Source organism: Cygnus olor, chromosome 6 (genome assembly GCF_009769625.2).
Source record: "Cygnus olor isolate bCygOlo1 chromosome 6, bCygOlo1.pri.v2, whole genome shotgun sequence".
Lineage (NCBI taxonomy): Eukaryota > Metazoa > Chordata > Aves > Anseriformes > Anatidae > Cygnus > Cygnus olor.
The window spans coordinates 14,746,703-14,765,866 of NC_049174.1; the positions used below are offsets into that span (position 1 = coordinate 14,746,703).

General features: G+C 40.7%; 1 protein-coding gene across 4 annotated transcripts in view; it reads left to right on the forward strand.

Moving 5' to 3' along the window:
- The window catches only part of PIKFYVE (phosphoinositide kinase, FYVE-type zinc finger containing), a 62,671-nt gene extending 43,507 nt beyond the window's left edge, over positions 1–19,164 (forward strand). For 3 of the 4 annotated variants that reach the window (XM_040562134.1, XM_040562135.1, XM_040562136.1), the window contains 21 exons: positions 243–314; positions 835–1,006; positions 2,307–2,485; positions 2,999–3,112; positions 3,391–3,499; positions 3,612–3,766; positions 4,380–4,470; positions 5,550–5,610; positions 6,200–6,343; positions 6,448–6,568; positions 7,675–7,770; positions 8,467–8,550; positions 9,029–9,120; positions 9,958–10,122; positions 10,677–10,736; positions 11,225–11,401; positions 11,984–12,087; positions 12,352–12,480; positions 13,703–13,964; positions 14,530–14,604; positions 15,508–19,164. In XM_040562134.1, the coding sequence (XP_040418068.1) occupies positions 243–314; positions 835–1,006; positions 2,307–2,485; positions 2,999–3,112; positions 3,391–3,499; positions 3,612–3,766; positions 4,380–4,470; positions 5,550–5,610; positions 6,200–6,343; positions 6,448–6,568; positions 7,675–7,770; positions 8,467–8,550; positions 9,029–9,120; positions 9,958–10,122; positions 10,677–10,736; positions 11,225–11,401; positions 11,984–12,087; positions 12,352–12,480; positions 13,703–13,964; positions 14,530–14,604; positions 15,508–15,623 (2,578 nt within the window). In that variant the 3' untranslated portion in view covers positions 15,624–19,164. The remainder of the gene's footprint in view (positions 1–242; positions 315–834; positions 1,007–2,306; positions 2,486–2,998; positions 3,113–3,390; positions 3,500–3,611; positions 3,767–4,379; positions 4,471–5,549; positions 5,611–6,199; positions 6,344–6,447; positions 6,569–7,674; positions 7,771–8,466; positions 8,551–9,028; positions 9,121–9,957; positions 10,123–10,676; positions 10,737–11,224; positions 11,402–11,983; positions 12,088–12,351; positions 12,481–13,702; positions 13,965–14,529; positions 14,605–15,507) is intronic. The other variant, XR_005821278.1, reaches the window with a different exon arrangement.

Below are 19,164 nucleotides of genomic sequence, written 5' to 3' on the forward strand. Positions count from 1 at the left end.
ATTGTGTTCCACTTTTAAATGTCAAGTTGAAAGTTGTTCTAGTAAGAACTCAAACCTCGTTATTAGCAAACTTGACAGCAGGGATCTGGGAAGAGCAGTCAAGAGGGGGGGGAAAAAATAGCCTTTGGTATACAGGGCTGAGAACAAACAAGCAGAAGGTACAGATCTGTGTACTTCAACGCCATTGCACAGCTAGCAGTGGCAGGATATCCCCTCTAAAGCTTTTTTTTTCTCTGCTTTAGGATTGTGACCATGGAATTCTATGGGAAAAATGACTTGACACTAGGGATTTTTTTGGAGCGCTACTGTTTCAGGTGAATTAGTAGTAAATCTCATTCTAAACAAAACAAAAGCCTTTAACAGCTCAGTGAGGTTGAGCTGACACTTTCTTTATAGACTCTGCTTCCTGTGCACTCAGGAGATTAGCATGAGCCTGTTGTATTCTAGGAAAGCTTACACCTTAAATTTGCTGCTCCCTTTGCTTTATGAACATGCTGTAGTAAACTCTTAAACCTGGTTCCTGTTTCATTTCCTCGTGCTCACTTCTGACAAGCGAATACATCCACTGCTTCCCTACTTCTGCCTTGTGTCTATTCTATTAATAAGGTAGAATAAGTGGAATGGATTACGAAGCAAGAGTTGTAAATTCATAAAGTTGTAAATTCATAAAGAGTACAATAAACTCTGCAGAAACAGCCTTTATTAAAGGCTTGGGAAACTTTTACAGTAAAGATAAATAGTACTGTGACATTAAAAAGCATACTAAAGGTGTTGAATCAGCTCTTCAGCAGTGCCTACCGTATGATCATAAGCATTCCCATTTCTCTCTTTAAGGCCTTCCTACCAGTGCCCCAGCATGTTCTGTGAAACACCAATGGTGCACCACATTCGTCGCTTTGTACATGGGCAAGGATGTGTGCAAATCGTTTTAAAGGAGCTGGACTCCCCAGTCCCTGGGTACCAACACACAATTCTTACTTACTCCTGGTGTAGACTGTGCAAACAGGTAAGGGTGAGGACTTAAGAATCATTGCTCTTCCGATTTAGTATTCCTGTTGTGATTGGGTGTGCATGGAAAGACAGGATTTTTGAGAAAGTGCTTATCCCTGGAGCTATGGCTAAACTTGTACAAAGCTTGTTGTTAGTACAGATATTCTCATGTGTCTACAAATTACTCTTGTAGAATTGTGGTTGTTGAGGGTGAAACAGATATAGTATGGTGGAAACCAATTTCTGACACATGGAAAAACTAGAGTTGCCCTTTAAGAGACAAAGAGCATTGCCTCTTCCCTGCAGTGAATCTATACAAGCATCAGAAGAATGTGTGTATAGGGAAGGGCAGATGCTGAGGCCTACTGGCTTAGTAATTGGCTCCACCAATTACTAAACCACTTGGTGTTCTTTAATCTGTTTTAGACTGGACAGTCTGTATTGAGTCAGTGTGATGTCTAGACTTTGTTTAGTAGTCATTAGAAAGTAAATAAAATCTTCATTAGAAAGATGAAAAACCACAAGGTTGCAAGATTTGTGTACTATCTGAAACTTGTTCTTTAATTTAGCTAAGAAAACATTGTCAGTTGGATACTCATCTCTGGCCAAACTTATTGTTAATTTAAGAGCCTTCTAAGACAAGAATAAAGCTCAATTAAACAAGATTCATGCAGTGCCTCAAACTTAAAACATCTTAATTACCCATGCAAATGACTCAGTTCACGTACTTACGCTGGCTTAAACATAGGTGTTGGATTTAGAGATATCTGGAGGAAGTTAATGTAATTGCTGAAGGCAAGCCCTACGCTGCTGTGTATACACTTGTTCTATAACCTTTTATTTCTGTGTGCTCATGTAAACACTAATAAGCTTGTGGCTAATAGGTATGTATAAATGGCTACTCTAAGCTTGCAAGCACTACTGAAGTTGAAATATACTGCAGAGCAATATCAGTGTATTCATAGGTGAAGAATCACCAGGGAAAAAGCATGCAGTGAAACTGTTGCTGGTGACTGGACTGCTGGAAACTATTTCTATGCAGAGAAACAGCATCCCAGATTTAAGGATGTGTTTTCACTCCCCCAACTAAGCACCTGTTATCATCAACTAGCAGTTGTTGCTTATCTGGTTTATTGCATCCATCTGTGTGTTGGGTTTAGCTTTGTATAAACGCTATCGTTGTTGTTGTTGTTGTTTGGTATCTTTGAGGGTCGTTTGTGCTTCGGATTCTAGAAATACCTAGATTACAGTCTAGGTTAGCCTGTCCTTAATCCTGGTTGAAGGGTGAAATTAAGGCACTTTGCTTTCAATTTCAGGTGACACCAGTTGTTCCCCTTTCCAATGATTCTTGGTCTATGTCTTTTGCAAAATACCTTGAGCTGAGATTCTATGGGCACCAGTACACTCGAAGGGCCAATGTAGAGCCTTGTGGTCATTCCATTCATCATGACTATCACCAATATTTTTCCTATAATCAGATGGTGGCATCTTTCAGGTGAGGTTCACTGCTTAAAATATATATATGTGTGTATATGTGTGTATATATATGTATACACACACACACCTCTAGCACTGTATGAAGTGCATGGCTCTAATAAGGATTCTTCAGGTGTGTCCTTCGCTTTGAGTACAGCATGGGATAGCATGACTGCACTGTAACTACAAATGCAGAATTGTTTGCTGGCTTGCAGGGGGCTTTGCAGGTCCCATCATTCCCATGGATGGGATGGGCAGTATTCCGAAAAATGAATTGTGCCAGTATATGATACAGAAGGGAAACACTTCTGTCTGTTTAATCTGTAATACTTTCAGAACTTCATTTTTGCAACATGATCTGTGGTTTTACTTTTTGCCTGAGATAAATAAAAACGGTGTTAAGTGCTACTAAAAGTAACTAATGTCCTGGACATGTTGACAGTACCCCTTTTTATAAAGTCCACAAGCTGAAAGGTGTAGACCCACTATTATGTGGGGAGACACATGAAAAGCTGTTGCATTGTCTTCTCAGCTACTCTCCAATCCGTCTGCTTGAAGTATGTGTCCCACTACCCAAGATCTACATCAAACGACAGGCTCCATTAAAAGTTACTATTTTGCAGGATCTCAAGGACTTCTCTCAAAAGTAAGTTTTTATTTTTAATGCCTTCCTTAGCCTTATATTTATTTTAGACTTCTTAGCAGATCACTAAACCATTTTTGCTGATGTAGATAATACACTTGCTAAATGTTCATGGTTTAGAAGGAAAGTGATGATTTTAAACACACTTCTAGGTGTATATATAATTCTAGGGGAGAGTGGTGTTGGAACTTTCTTTTATACTTTTACCTATTCCATCAATATTAACTCTCACCTTTTCATCTGGTGCAATTTGTCTTAACTGTTTGCATCTCTGTCCACAGGGTGTCACAAGTGTACCTTGCTGTTGATGATCGCCTTGCTTCTCTGAAAACAGATACTTTCAGCAAAACAAGGGAAGAGAAGATGGAAGATCTGTTTGCACAAAAGGAGGTAATGGACTACTTCTGCATCAGCAGAACATACACTGCAAAGCATGTGGAGAAGCTACTTGGATTGAGTGTTAAGTCTCGTGACAGTATACTGACAATTTTTCTTTTGGCAGATGGAAGAGGGGGAGTTTCGAAACTGGACTGAGAAGATTCAGGCAAGACTGCTTTCATCATCATTAGACACACCTCAACAGTTACAATCTGTTTTTGAGTCTCTGATAGCTAAAAAGCAAGGTCTCTGTGAGATGCTGCAAGCCTGGAATAATAGGTAAGAGGACAGATACAGGAATCATGAGCAACACTGGTGCTGTGTTGGTTATAGAAGGGGAAGATAGTCATCAGTACTGTCTCCTCCTGTAGTGCAGTTGTTATACAGAGGGTGCTACGACAGCTTGTGATGAATGTCTTCTGCTGGTTGGTTGATTGGAACAGAAAATCATTAAAGGCTTGATGGTGTAAGTGTTGTGTTGTAGAGCACAACTTACACCTGAGAAGAGAAAGTGTTATTTGAATAGAGGTGGAAGAGGAGAGCATGTGAAAGCAATTGGGTGAAACAATCTCAGAGATGGACAGAAGCCAAATTAAATGTTTGACAACTTCGCTGTTATTGTGAAGGCTGTCCTCTCCCCTACTGCAATGTAAGTAGGGTGTGGTGTTTGTAACATCTCCTGTTGGTATAGTGTTCATTAAGGCATGAGGAAAATGGTCTGTCTTTGGCAGTTTGAAGCATAGCTTCAGCACATATTAGCAGCCATTTCAGTTTGCATTGAAGACTTGCAAAGGCATGCTTGGCTGTTTTCTAGTTTGGCAAAACAACACAATTTGTGCCTTTTACAGCTAATATGTGTAATCTCTGCTTTGATTGTGTTTTGGTTTTGAAGATTGCAGGATCTCTTCCAACAAGAGAAAGGGAGAAAGCGCCCTTCAGTACCACCCAGCCCTGGAAGATTGAGGCAAGGTGAAGAAAGCAAGGTACTAGCAGCAGTCTGGATGTTAAATAAACATTTGTTCTGCGGGAGTGCCATAGTATAAAGTTGAATTTTAGTTCACTTCAACAATTAGGTAACTTGTCTTACTTCATCATATAACTTTCATCTGTAAACATTTGAATTGCATGTTAGCATATGCATCTCTCTCTACAGACATGAACCAAAAGCTTTATTATACAGAAAGAGAAGACTGAGGATAGGTTTTGATGTTTTTCTTTGGTGCTTCTGGACTGTTAATATAAATACTGACAGCAGAGAGCTGCACTCCTTGTCAAGGGTACACCTAGATAGGAAGGAACTAATCTTGTTAGGCTCTAGGTTTGGATGAAAGTAGAGTGAGAGAAAATGACACAGTGACTACCTGTCAAGCTTACCCTTGTGAAAAAGAAAAAAGCAAAAAAAAAAAATAAAAATAAATAAGGAGGGGCAGAGCAAGGAATGCAGGAAGAACTGATAATCCTGTAGGTTTGTCTCTGTTCTGTAGTGTGTCTTAGGAACTGCCTGGGGGGATGTGTAAGCGATCTTGGACTGTTGCCCCTCAAGAACTATTTGTAAGGGTACAGTTGGCAGTAGGCTGAACTACCACACTGGGGGAGCTGGTACTCTGAGAAAATATCCAGACTGCAAGGCAGTACAATGTAATCAGCGTACAGTAATTGTCATACAGAGGCTGAACTTTGAATAGTTTTAATGCTAGCAAGGTACACAAAGAAATCTACTGAGATCCTGGATTTGCTCATCTGCATGCATATGTGTTGTTTCCACCTGACACATTTGTTAATGCTAAAACACATTTAGCCTTTATCTAGCAGCAAGGAAGCTTGTATAGAGGAAGAGCATTCTCTTTAAAGCAGCATACAGAAATGACAGCAGTCTTGTGAAGCTGAGTTGCTGTTGCCTTGTTTCATGTGCTGACAGAGACAGTGATGGTGCTGAAACTGAGAACAGTGGGTGGGAGTTCTCTGCTGTGGTACATCTGCTTTTGCAGGTGTTCCACAGAGAGGAAGGGATGCATCTGTAAAGAGCCTGGCATCTACATTGATCACCTGATATTCTTCCTAGATCAGTAGCATGGATGCTTCCCCACGCAATGCTTCTCCAGCACTGCAAAATGGAGAGAAAGGTCTGTTATTTATTTATTTTTTTCTTAGGCTATGAAAAGAAGCTTGCTGTAACCCTTTCTCTGACAGAATGTGGGAGGTTTTCTATGACCAAACTATCAGATTTGATGGTGAATACCCATTGTACAAGGTGGAGATAAGCCAACTGTAAGCTTATTATACTAAGCTGCTAATGTGAGGTAGAGTTACTATTGATGCTAAATAGGCTACCGAGGGTTTCCCTTTGAGTTTGAGTATTGTTCAAAAACTTTCAGAAGCTTTCTGAAGAACCGCATGGAATTTGGGAAATGCCGCTTGCATCTTCTGTGAAGTGGTTGTGGGTGCTGAGACCTCTTACCTGTGAGGCATACATAGTCTGTGGTAACTGAAGGCACTGGGTGTTTGTGTACATCTGCTGGAGGTTATATACAGTACATTGATTGGCTGCTAGTTCCTTTGCTCTGAGAGATGTTACCTGCTTTTTAAGTAAACTTCTTGAAAGTAGATGCTGGTGATAGCTTGGCCTGGAGGCAAGTAATATCACTTCTGACAGCAATGTAAAATGTTTAATGCTTTCCTCTGTCCTTCACTTGACTGTCTTTGTGCTTTCAGAGGATCGTTTCCTGACTACTTTATCAAGTCAGAGTTCCACAGGCTCCACGCATCTTCAGTTGCCCACCCCTCCAGAGGTTGTATCAGAGCAACTGACTGGTGCCAGCACACTGTCTGAACAGGATACAACTAGTAGCTCAGAAGGTATAGTTCTGTTGTGGTATTGTATTCCTTCTCTTCCTTTCCTCTGGCAAGTGTATAAGATCTATGCAGAAAATGGCAAATGTCATAACTTATCTCTGTTTCAGATGTGTTTGATGGACACTCATTGGGATCTACAGACAGCCAAGTGAAGGAGAAATCTACTATGAAAGCTATTTTGGCTAACTTGTTGCCTGGGAACAATTATAACCCCATTCCATTTCCCTTGTAAGTAACTGCCAAATACACATGATGTGCAAAATTAGCAGCCTGGTCAGGTTGCAAACTGCTATGCATGCTTCCTGTGCTTCATAGATAATTTAAGTCATCAACTGGGTTTGCATCCAAATAGACTAAAGATCTTCCTCAAGGCAAGGAATCTTCTTTCCCTTCTAGGGGTTTGTAGGTTACCCCCTTTTCTTATTAATGACACAGATACTTCTATGCCACCCTTGTGCATATACGTTATCAGTTTGTCTTCCTCCTAGTGTGCATGTCTACTCAGAACTCTTGTGAGAGGTGAAAGGGAGGAGGAAAGAGGTACATGCTATCTTCCTAGCTGCAGGGAGGGAGCAGAAATGTCCTTCCTCAGTAAAGACTTACTAAAGCTGCCTGCCTACTTCTTGTTTTTGCTTCTAGACCTCTTCCAAGGGTTGGACTCAAATTGGCATTGTCTGGGTGTAGGTCAGGTTCATTGGCTACTGCATGCGCCCTCAAGTCCTTCTTTCACGTGAAAATGAGCAGGCTGGGAAGTTTTTCAGCTACTCTGTCTGCGTGTGTTGTAGTGTTTCTTGTTTGACTTGAACCTAATGTTTGGCAGCCTAACTTCTAAACTCCAAGGTAGTAGTAGAGATCATCGGCTAGTGAGGTTAAAGTTAAACAACCCTACAGATAAGAAAACCTCTTAAAAAATTGAGGAGGCTTTGGGGAGGCTGTTGTACTAAATTTCTTGTTCAAAAGAGTTCAAGCTTATCTCCTAACTTCACTCTGCAGGCTATACTGCAAGACAGTCAAAGCAAACTGGCATGTTTTAGTGTTGTTAGAAACAGTGGCTGCTAAACAGAGAGAGACTCTAACTTGGAGCTGATCCTCTGATGTAAGAAGCTTGCTTGAAGTGATGATTGTTCCTAACACATTGCTGGTTAGATTTAACCACATAACTGTGAACATGTCTATTAGGAGAAGCTGATCTGGGGCACTTTGGCTCCATGCTGAGATTTGCAGCTTGTGCCTGAAGTGCAGTGAAGAGACTTTGAGATTAACCAAACCTTGAACTTTTCTTTCCACAGACTTCTGTGATCTACTAACAGTCTCCCTATTTCATTTCCATTTAGTGACCCAGATAAGCACTACCTAATGTATGAGCATGAACGTGTACCTATTGCAGTCTGTGAGAAGGAACCAAGCTCCATCATAGCTTTCGCTCTCAGGTACTGGTGTGATTTGATCTTCATCAGACATATATATTTCTTGCACAGAAAATCTGCAAGAATAAGTTAAATTCTAGTGGTAGGGAACAAGCATGACATTTTTTTCACTCAGCTGCTTTGAGAGCTTCTGGCAGAGCTGAAGTTGTCTCCTTGTATTACTGAGATATGAAATGTAGGTTTTCCAACTTGCAACTGGATTTCAGACATTCCTGTTCAGCTCAAGTACACAAAAATGAATTGTGGTGTTCTGTGAAAGCTGATACTGTTAGCAAGCTTCATTTGCATTTCTTTCTATCAGTTCCCTAGCCTGGAGAAAGTGCAACTGAGTTAAGGAACACCAATTGGATGTTTGTAATGCAATCTCTCCCTCATTTACCTTCAGTCATAGCAGCTATTGCTACTACTTGGCTCTACAAACTAGCAGCTTCAGTAAATCTTGGGGCTTGTTTGTCACCAGGCAGAAGACTTTCAGAGTAGCTCATTCTCTTAAATTGTAGAAGAGGGAGTGACAAGGGGGGACTTTTTTCCTGCAGTATAATCTAGAGCAGCATCTGTCATACGGGAATTTATCCTAGCTGTAAGGAAAAAACGAGGCGGAGGTTTTCTACTATGGGTTTGTTTCCTGTCTCTGAACTGAATCTTTGGGCAGGTATTGTGGGGTCTCTCAGAAAAGTTTTCCTTTTCTTTTTCCTTCAGTTGCAAGGAATACAGAAATGCCCTGGATGAGTTGTCCAAAGCATCCGTGAAAAGCAGTTCTGAAGAAGGACCACAGCCGAACAGGTTAAACGCAGGAACTGCAGTATTTAGAGCAAAGGCAAAGTGATTGTGGTAAAGAAACCAAAACTAGGATGGGGAAAAACCCTGAAAATATGCTTCAGTTAGGATTTCTGTTTTCTGATGGAATATGGCACAATCTGTGTGCCAACACATTCTTGCAGTAACTGAATTTCCATTTAACGCTGGAGGCTGTGCTGGCTCCCTCACCTGGTCCCTTAACCATACATACATGCATGGTAGGGAGCACTGGCCCTGCTCAACTTGCTGATGGTGATGGAAGCAAGTGTTGCTATGGAGTTCTGAGAGGCTTTCTCTGGGAGGTAGAGGCAGTCAACTTTGGAGACTTCTGCATCATTACCACTTCAAACTATATCACTTTCCCTTAGTGTTAGGCTCGGAAGAAACATAGCTCTGCAGGAGTAAAGCAATAGTATCTTGGGTAGCAGCGTATATTGGCCTTATGACTTTTTTTGTCTTTCAGCATGTCAGACAGCAAACCAAAGAGCAGTAGCCCTGTCCGCCTGCCTGAGACTACCATGGGTCCTTCAAATCGTACTGCAGAACCTGAACAACGTAAGACAACTTTGCCAAAATCATATGTGATACTAATATCAGCTCAGATTTAAGTCTACTAAACCTGAATTTAAGATAGCGTGAAAGTTATAACAAATTGAGTGCTAAACTAAAATTGTTCCAAATGGGCTTGTTGAGCTTTGTCATGTTGAAGCTGTGATGCGTCTTGTAGTCGACTTGATGTAGAAAATGTTATTTTTTTACAAGTCTGTCTGTAATCGCCTTCTCTGATTCGTATGAGATCATGTTATTATCTGCTTTAATGTGTTATTATGTAGTGGAACTTGAGTTATTCTTGGATCTAGTGTGTTCAGTGGGTCATGATACCTCTGTTCTGACCTCTGCCTTGTTTAAAAAGTAGCCAATTAAAATATTTTAAAATGGAGAGGACGGAATACTTTTACCTTAAAGATCCTCACTTTGGTCTGTGTTTTCAAGGTGCCATTCATTCTTCCAATGGCGTAGGCTTCTGTGTTGTAGTCCTCCCTTTCCATGTTCTTAAATTATGACTGACTGTTACCACAACTCCTGCTTTGAATTGTATTTTCTGCATTTGAAATGTTGATGCTTCACCCCTGCAGCTGCAGTCATTTGAAGTGTTAATTCCCTGTTCTTGTGAAGTCTGCTATGTGAAATGACTCCAGCATTCCACAGTGCTACTTAAATCAATAAATCTGCTGATCTGACAGATATTGGTTGCCTGAGGAATGCCAAATTAGTTGAATAACATCACCCTTCCAGTTAGAACGATGAATGGAGAATTCTTTTATGAGTCAAGCTTTTATTAAACTGCCTCTCATAATGCCAATACCAACTTCTTTATTCTTTTCACTCTAGCAAAGAAATCATCTGGCGTTTTGTCTTTCTTCCGTGGCACGGGAGGGAAGAGCCCAGACCTGTCTTCCCAGAAGAAAGAGACCTTACGTGGTGCTGACAGTGCCTACTACCAGGTTGGACAGATGGGCAAAGAGGGAGCAGAAAACCAAGGAGCGGAGCCTCAAGGTACAGGACTGTAAAGTCCATCTTCTGTTTTGGACTGTTATTTCTTCCAAACCTTATTAAACCTTATTCATACTTAAAAGGCCATGAATGCATTCTAGCTCATACTCTTTCAACAGTTCACTTACCAATAGTTTGTTTCAACCAAATGTGCATTGAAAGTGGGTGATTTAAGTGTAAAATGTAGGGTTTTTTTTGATAATATTGCTTTGCTTTATGAGAAGGGAAATGGGGCGGACGGCTTTCAAACCCCTGTTTGAACAGGGAATAGGAACATTGAGAATAGGAAATAGGAACATTGAGATTTAACTTCTATTGTTTTGGTTCATGGAAAATAAAGAAAACAAGCTAAGAGAAAGCTTGTACTTGTGTTCCATGAATATCAATGACCTTCTAGCAGATGTATAATTACAGCTGTGTCTGATTCTATAGTTCATTATCTATTCTTGAAAAAAGAAAATAGTTTTCTTGTAATGAGTTTACAAGCAATATCTTGCATGGCTTTCTGGGTAATAATAATGAATAAATGTGACTGAGTGGTACCTTTATGCCTTCAGATGAGGTAGATGGAGGAGATGGACAGAAGAAGCAGCTGGTGAATCCCCATGTGGAACTCCGTGAGTTGTTGTACATAATAACTTGAAGTCTTAGCTGATAAACTCCTTTCTTTATGTGAATGTAACAAATCTACAAGTTTGATTTATTTTTCCTTCCTGTCCCATATAAATGGGGAAAAAAAAATCAAGAACAAAGCAATGCTCCTTTTTACTTTAATCAATCCATGGTACAGAAATACCACAAAACTTTAGTTGTTAAAACTTTAGTTTTTTTTGGTTTTGTGTGGTATGTTTCACTCCCCTCCCCATGTTGGGCTGCTGTCTGGGCACTTCCCTTTCACATACACTGTGAGCTATCCTAAAGGGGGTTGATTTTTCTGCAGGCTTTTAATTTAACTCCTGTTGGTTTAAATTTCCAAGTTGCAATAGTTGTCAGATCAAGATGTTAAGCAAAATAAGGTTTTTCCAGACATCAGTAAAATCTAAGTATCATCTCAGGTAGTCAGTGAGTATTACACACTGTTATTGAGGAAGACCTTTTCTTTCAGAATTTTCAGATGCGAATGCCAAATTCTACTGCAGGATTTATTACGCTGGCGAGTTTCACAAGATGCGTGAAGTGATTCTGGGGAGCAGTGAAGACGACTTCATCCGCTCCCTCTCTCACTCTATGCCCTGGCAAGCACGCGGTGGCAAATCTGGGGCTGCGTTCTATGTGACTGAGGGTAAAAGTGGTCTCTTTCTTTTTCATAATTAGAGGGTGGTGTTTGGGGATGTGGCGATAGTTGTTTAATCCTTGTTCACATCTAGCCAGAGGGTTGCTGACCATCAAATGATGACTCAGAATGAAAAGCTGGGTAGATTTCAGAAATCAAAAAAATCAGTGTAATTCAAGGACAACTGTGGTTATTAAAGAAACTGTTGTTTTATATTTCCACATGTTGTAGTTGATTTGTAGGTTTTTTCTTTTCAACAGTGGCTGATTCTAGGCTGCTACTTAAAGCAAGTCATGAATGAAGGGTCTATAGCCTGTTTTTATTGTATGTGTAAAGAGCCCAGGTAGCTGAGGTAAATCAAACCTAGGCACTCTGTTTTCTCCCTTGTTTACTACTGGGCTGAAATTCAGAACATATCCAGTAAAAAGATAGATAAACTTTGAAATCAACTCCTGTTGCTTAGAATATCTAAGAGAATTTCAGTCCTTTAATTTTTCGACCATTTCAGCTGCATGACTGTTTTAAGAACTTGAAAAAAAATACATCACTTACAGTATGTAAGCCTGTTGTTTCTGTCTGATGTTAAAACAGATGATAGATTTATCTTAAAGCAGATGCCTCGTCTGGAAGTCCAGTCATTCCTTGACTTTGCTCCACATTATTTCACTTACATAACTAATGCAGTTCAGCAGAAGGTATGTTTTTTAACTTTTTTTTTAAAAAATGAACTTTATTGTAGGCAGTGTTCTGTATTTTGCTGACTAGTAGCTGTTTCTATCACCTCTTTTCGTTTAAGCAAAAAAAAAGTTGGAGGTATGAGTTATAATATGTGTTTTCAAGATGAAAAGTGGGAATTCTGCTGGAGTTTCTAAGCTGTAATGCACAGTCAGGATAGTGGCACTTCTCGTATATGATTGGTTTTCTGCACACAAAGATCTTACCCAATATCTTCTCACCAGAAACCCACAGCACTGGCTAAAATTCTTGGGGTGTATCGAATTGGGTACAAGAACTCTCAAAACAACACAGAGAAGAAGCTGGATCTGCTTGTCATGGAAAACCTTTTCTATGGAAGGAAGATGGCTCAGGTAAGAGTTAAAAGTGCTGACTGTATGTGACCAAGTGTTCTGTTCCACTGCAGTGCAGTCTGACCCTGCTCTTGCTCTCAGCCAGGAAAGAGTGGTATCTATCTAGATAACTTTGCATGTGCTCAAAGTTGACAGTTTGAGCCTGTTCCTTGTTATGTGATCCTCAGTAGCTTGATGACTGTATTGGCTAGTTCAGGTTGCTGTAGTGTACGCTTCAGTTGTTAAGTCTTTTGTCCTTTCATCTCCTTTGGTTGCCAAAAACCACAAGGTGTCCTTGCATCTCCTTTGTTTGGGAAAACTTTGTCAAGCATTTATAAAATTAATTAGGATTACAGACTCCTTTATTTAAAAGGAGAGCCTCACTGATGGTGATAGTGAGCTCTCTGTGAAGTTAGGGAAACTAATAACATTTTTAATCCACTCTTCCTGAACCACAAGGTTTTGAGTTCGACCTCGCTCTTTAGCAAAGGGAGAGTGGCCTTTGAGGCAATAGAATGGAAACCTTAAAATGACTTTGAAAATTTGCTTCAAATACAGAATCAATGCTGAAAAGGAAGTTCAAACAAATGTTGCATCTAATGCTATATAGCATCACTTCTTTCTACCTTCCCTCCCCATACTTGACATCAAATAGTGGATGGCTATGGGAAGAAGTGAATTGAGAAAGATTGTGGACTTTGTCCCTGGAGTTAGTAAAATCTTGATTTGAACAGCCTGCTCTAACTGGATGTGCTTCAAGTAAAGCATTGGACTAGAGATCTCCAGAGGTCCTTTACAACGAAGTGATTCTGTGGTCTCTTTCTAACCTTGCAAACCCCTGTTAAACAGTGCTTCATGCAAGACCCACCTCCCTTTTCAGTGCCTTTGCTGTTAGCATTTGAATCAATAAGCTGACTGGGAAGCTGAGTTTGCCCATACATCTTAAAATTAAGGACACAAGTTTTTTTGCTTAGATAAGGCTAAATATTAGTGAAATAACTTGCCTAAAACTGTGGTTTGAAGTAGCAGAGCTTTCATTTAGGCTTGCATGCTACTGTCTGCTGGTGAAACTTTAATTTCTTAGTTGTATGAAAATATTGTGTTCTGCTGGCTTTCTCCCTACTGAGAAGGCAAGAGTTGCTTTGCTGTGAAGCCTGCTCAAACACTGCACTCAGGCACATTGAGGTTTTTAACCTCACAGAAAACTGAAGAAAAAAGTAGTAATGCTGTTCTCCATTTGCAGGTTTTTGACCTAAAGGGCTCCCTCCGGAATAGAAATGTTAAAACAGACACAGGGAAGGAGAGCTGTGATGTAGTCCTGCTGGATGAGAACCTTCTGAAGATGGTCCGGGACAACCCTTTGTACATCCGTTCCCATTGCAAGGCTGTGCTGCGAGCTTCCATACACAGTGATTCCCAGTTCCTTTCCAGCCATCTCATCATAGACTACTCCCTGCTGGTGGGTCGTGATGATACCAACAATGAGCTGGTTGTTGGGATCATTGGTAGGTTGCCTTTTGCTTTTGCTTGCTTTCAGCTAGTGACGCTGCTTTCTTCTGGTTTCAGCATTTTTAGTACTCTTAGAACTGCACCACCACTACAGAGATGTGTGTCAAGAAAGTTCGTCTTCTCCCTGATGGAATACTGCACTTACCTGTCAAGGGTGTTCAGAGTGGTGGCGGGAAGTCTTTTCCTTGCAGCCCCCTTTTCCACTCAGGGTTATTTATGATGTTTTCAATCCTTCATTCCATGAAGTGGCAAGTGTTTACTTTGAACCTGCAAGTGGCTACAATAATGCTTAAAGCTTTTAACTGCCTGGGCAGTTTGTTTGTTTGATTTGATAGTGACCTTCCTGAACTCTTAAGCTATCATATTCGCCCCAACCAAATATAATGAATAATCTCAAATAATCTGGAAAGTGAAAATGCTTGCCGGGAGAGCACCCAAGTCCTGTCTATGGAAGCCTACTGTGTTCTCCCAGTTGGAGGAATAGATACGTTTTAGAACACGTTACTTGTGTTATAGCAGATATGACGTGTTTTGGTGTGGATCATTTTTTTCTTGCAACAGATTATATTCGCACTTTTACCTGGGACAAAAAACTTGAAATGGTGGTGAAGTCAACTGGCATCTTGGGAGGACAAGGTAAGGCTAGAATGAAGGAAAGACTTTTGATCGTGTTTATTTTTTACCTGGAAGCTTCTGATAACTGCGCTAGTAAACCTACAACTTCTCCACTGTGTGAAATTGCTACACTTTTAATTAAGATGTGCAGAGCAGGGGAAGAATAAAGAATTTCAGAAGAAATCATGCATTGACCTGCCTTTATGAGAGACCCTTTAAGTACTTGAAAGCCTGGGGATGGGAGATACATATCACTGTTCTCTTACGTTTTGTCATTATCCGGTGCTCACACAAAAACTTAACTGTAGAGACATGCTAGCAAAAGTCCTTGCTGCCTGGTTTCAGAAGAAGTCTTCTGAGTCTAGAAAATCAGTTTTCTTCTGGACTATTGGTGTGGAGGAGTCCTTATCAAATGTTTGAGTACTGCTACCCAGATTTTGAGGAGCTAAGTTCCCTTTGTGGAAGTGAGAGGAGTACTTGTGCAGAATTGCATAATATTGGCCATGTGCTGGTAGGAAGGCTAGAAAAAAAAAGGAAGGGAAACACTTGGTCTCACTGCTTGGACATCTGGAGAAGATAAGAGCATGTCCACAGAGTTAAATTTTTCCTTGGAGAAATTTGCTTCTCTGCGGGAAAGCCTGTAAAGATATGTAAACAAGAGAAGAGAAACCAATTGGGACCGGTGTAAAAAACCTAGTTTCTCCAACTTGGTGAATCTCAGTTCACTGTTAGGGATCCAGACCTTGATCTCTTTTGTCTCCCTAACGTTTAAAAAGTAAATAAAATCTATCAATACTTGTTGGTTCCATGTACAGTATGCCTTCATAGTTGTACCATCTGATGCTGTAATTTCACGTGAAACCTGTCTGTACTGCAGTGTACTCTTTAGCCCGTTTCTAACTGCTTTTGCCTCTTGTACATTAGGTAAGATGCCAACTGTGGTCTCTCCAGAACTGTACCGGACCAGGTTTTGTGAAGCTATGGATAAGTACTTCCTGATGGTGCCAGACCATTGGACAGGGCTGGGCCTGAATTGCTAAACTAAAGCCCATATTGGGAAAGCACAAGAGGACAATGATGTTACAGGCCACTCTTCCTGTGGCCTGCCCAGCAGTAAGCAAGAGGATTGCAGTTCTGTGTCTACACTGACCACGTGCATCATGTTGCAGAGTGTGAAATTTGCTTGTTGCACTTTAATCCTCTCTTGGAGGCTGATGGGTGAGCCAGCCTCATTAAGGATCTAAGCTGTAAGGTACCACTGAAGAGCGCTGATTGAGACATTCCCTGTGTCAGTATGGAAGGTGGTGCTATCTCCATGTATGAGCGCTGAAACCTACTATCCAGTTCTGGTGGTGTAGAAGTACATGATCTCTGTAAGTCTTGCATTCCTTAAGTGGTGTTGAATATGAACAGCTCACATTTCTGTAGTGGATGTGTAGTACTGCAAATGTGAAATATCCCCCCACCCCATGAAGGTGAGTGAGAGAAGAATGAAGTTAATTCCTAAGTTTGGCTTTTTTTTTCAGTGATCTGTAGTTGACCTGTTTAGGATCCAAGAATAACTTGTCCTGCTTATGCTCTGTAGCCTCACTTTTTACTAGGTTCTGTAAACAGTACTTGAGGATGGGGAAGTATGCATGCATGGATTTGTTTTGTTGTGTTTTTTTTAAGGCAGCTCCACAATTATAATGCCATAACTCTCCAAATCACTACATCTTTTAATAGTGCAGTACAGCTCTGTCTATGTTAATTTCATTTTAGCTGAATCCCATAAAAATGGGTTGTCAGTGATCAGCATGCTGCAAACCCCAAACATATCCCTTCAATCCTAAACAGGAATTTGATCAAAATATTGCCCAACTCCCTGGAAACAGGTAACTAAAACATACCCTTTTATGTAACAAGGCTCAATTACTTATAGTTATGAAACTGGTTAACTCTTCCCTTAATAGAAGGCACCAAATTGCCAGATGAAATGCATGCAGCCTTAGATTGACAACTTTCTCCTTAATGAAACCGTTATTCCCGGCAGATCACTTAAAATCCATTTCATTTCCTAAAGCCTTTGAAACAATGTATTTACCTCATGGTGAAATTTTGCCAGGAGAACGCTTTTCTTGTGTTTGTGACATGCTGATGAGAATAAGCATCCAGATCTCGTCACACTGTGCTATTCCAATGGGAAAAAACTCTCTTCAGCAGTATTAGACTTTTTTTGCACCAATAAGATGAATGTATTCTTCTGAAAAAACCTGAACTAACAAGTATCTTGTATGATGGATAAGATGTGCAGAGATCTGAGAATCTCTACATTATGAAAATAAGCACCTCTTTCCATTTTTATTATTTTTTACCTGTTTTGTAGGTGACAAGTTTACTTTTTAGATTCAGTATAATATAGGCCAGTAAATAAGAGTTATGTTTTTGTTGTTTTTGTTTTTTTTAAATGCAAGTTTGAGAAGCAAGAATACTGTCCTTGTCCTTCCAGTCTCTGAAAGGACTTCAGATGTGGAGTCTGGGACAGTATAGCTCTTTATGACCACTTACTCATTCTGATCAGTTGCTTGGTAATTCCATCTTCACTGTAGCTATGGATTGAAAGGTGCATTTTTTTTCACTCCTCCTGTGTTCAGTATTTTCTTCTGCAGCAGATGGTGGTGGCTCTGGTCAGGAGTGACACCTGGGCAGCATTGGGAAAGGAAAGGACAGTGAAAACTGAATTGTTGGCTCTGAAAACAACCAGTGCAGTTCAAGTCTGAGTTGCTGGAAGACAATAGTCATTCGTGTTGGAAGAAGTCTTTCCTACTCCCCACCGTCATTTCCAATGATGAGCAAAAGTACTGGCCTTGAAGCAGCAGAAACGAAAGTATTCTTGCTTCCTCTGTCTAATGTAATCTCTGTTTCTGGGGGTGCAGTGTGGAAGGCTGCAGTGATGTGTGCTGTGGAAAGACGACAGTTCTGCTTGACTCGCTCTGGCATGGAATCATTCCAGTTCAGCACAGGGCATTGGGTGAAGCTGATTACCCCTGGGACACATCATCTCCTGCGTTGAAATGTGCTCCCAGGTTGGTTATTTGTGTAGGGCCTTGTGTAATGAGGAACCAACCTGTCCATCAGCTCAACGCTAGTCATTTCTGTGTCTCCTGCCTTCTGTCTTGGTCCACTGATGTTCAGGAAAGAGCCTGACATGTAGCCTGAATCTGTTCTGTTCTCCATTAAAGATTACATGTCGAGTTTCTCCTTCCTATCCTGAAGTTTATAGGGAAAATACTTGACTTGCCCGAAATCTAAGGTGACCCAACAGCAGCTTGTTATCTTTCACTTTAGTTAATATGTGCAGTGGATGATGGACCATGAATATGGGCAGTGTCGTGGCATCTGCAGTAGTATGGTGCAGAGCTGGGCTTTGCTAGCCATCTTATCACCAGTAATCCTTACTCCAGAGTGGTATGTGGCTGTTCTGCTTGTCTTCCAGAGTCCCAAGCAGCTGGCTGTAAAGTAACTTGGTCATCCGATTGTAGTTTATGTTCCCCTGTTTGTAATAGCACGAGGCCTTTCCCACTGGACAAAATGGGAGAACCCTCCCCTCTGGCCAGCTGTTCTGCAGCCCAGTTGTTTGAATTGCAGTCTTGGGCTGAAGTCATAGCATTTGGAGAGATCTTGGGCTGGAATCAACAGTTAACTTTTGGTCAGGATGTGGCTCAGACTAGTACTGACCAGCCTGGAGTAGGTAGCAAACTACTAGTCATGGGTGAAACAGTAGCATTAACTGGAATTGGGACATCTTTGGGTGTCATGTAACCTAAAGCTGGAAGCATTGCTACTTCAAGTCCCAGAAATTGAATAGATCCCCCCAGACGTTTCCTTTTTATGTTAAGAATTGTCCTGGCATTTCACTTGCTACAAAGCTGATGTTCTTGAAAGGAGAACAATAGTTCATGCAGAATAGATCCTTCTTGTGGGGCTCATAGGCCTGTGTCCCTGCAGCATGCCTAAGGATGTCTTAATGGAGTGGCCTAGGTATTAAATAAGCCTTTTGATTAGAGCATTTTATTTCCTTGTAATGCAGGTGTAGTGTATGTGTGCATAAGCAAAATCCAGTTGTAAATGCACTGTGAGACTGCATTTTTTTTCCAGAGTTGCACTGGCTTGTCTGTTTTGAACTGAGGCCGTGTGACAAACATCTAAATCTTGTCCCATTCAGAAGCAATGACTTGTTTCAAGTCGTGTAGACAGCAAGTTGCCTTGCAGTAGCCCAGGGCTGTATTCTGTTCCCCAAAAGCACATGAGGGACTCTTGCTAGTTAAGGAGCTCCATTGGGCTCAGGTGGAGTTACCTGTGGAGTGGGCTGTCCTCTGTGAGAATGACCAAAACCAAATTAATCACTCACTAGCAGGAGGCCAGACTAACCATTATTCAAAGCACTTCATGTATCATAATGTATGTATTTCTAATCTACCTTGGTTCAACTGTATTTTATAAGATTGATGTACTAAACTATTTGAGAGTAACTGCCTTGACTACTTGGAGAATCAAAATGTAATGTATATAGATAAAAATGCAAATAAAGTGACTAAAATA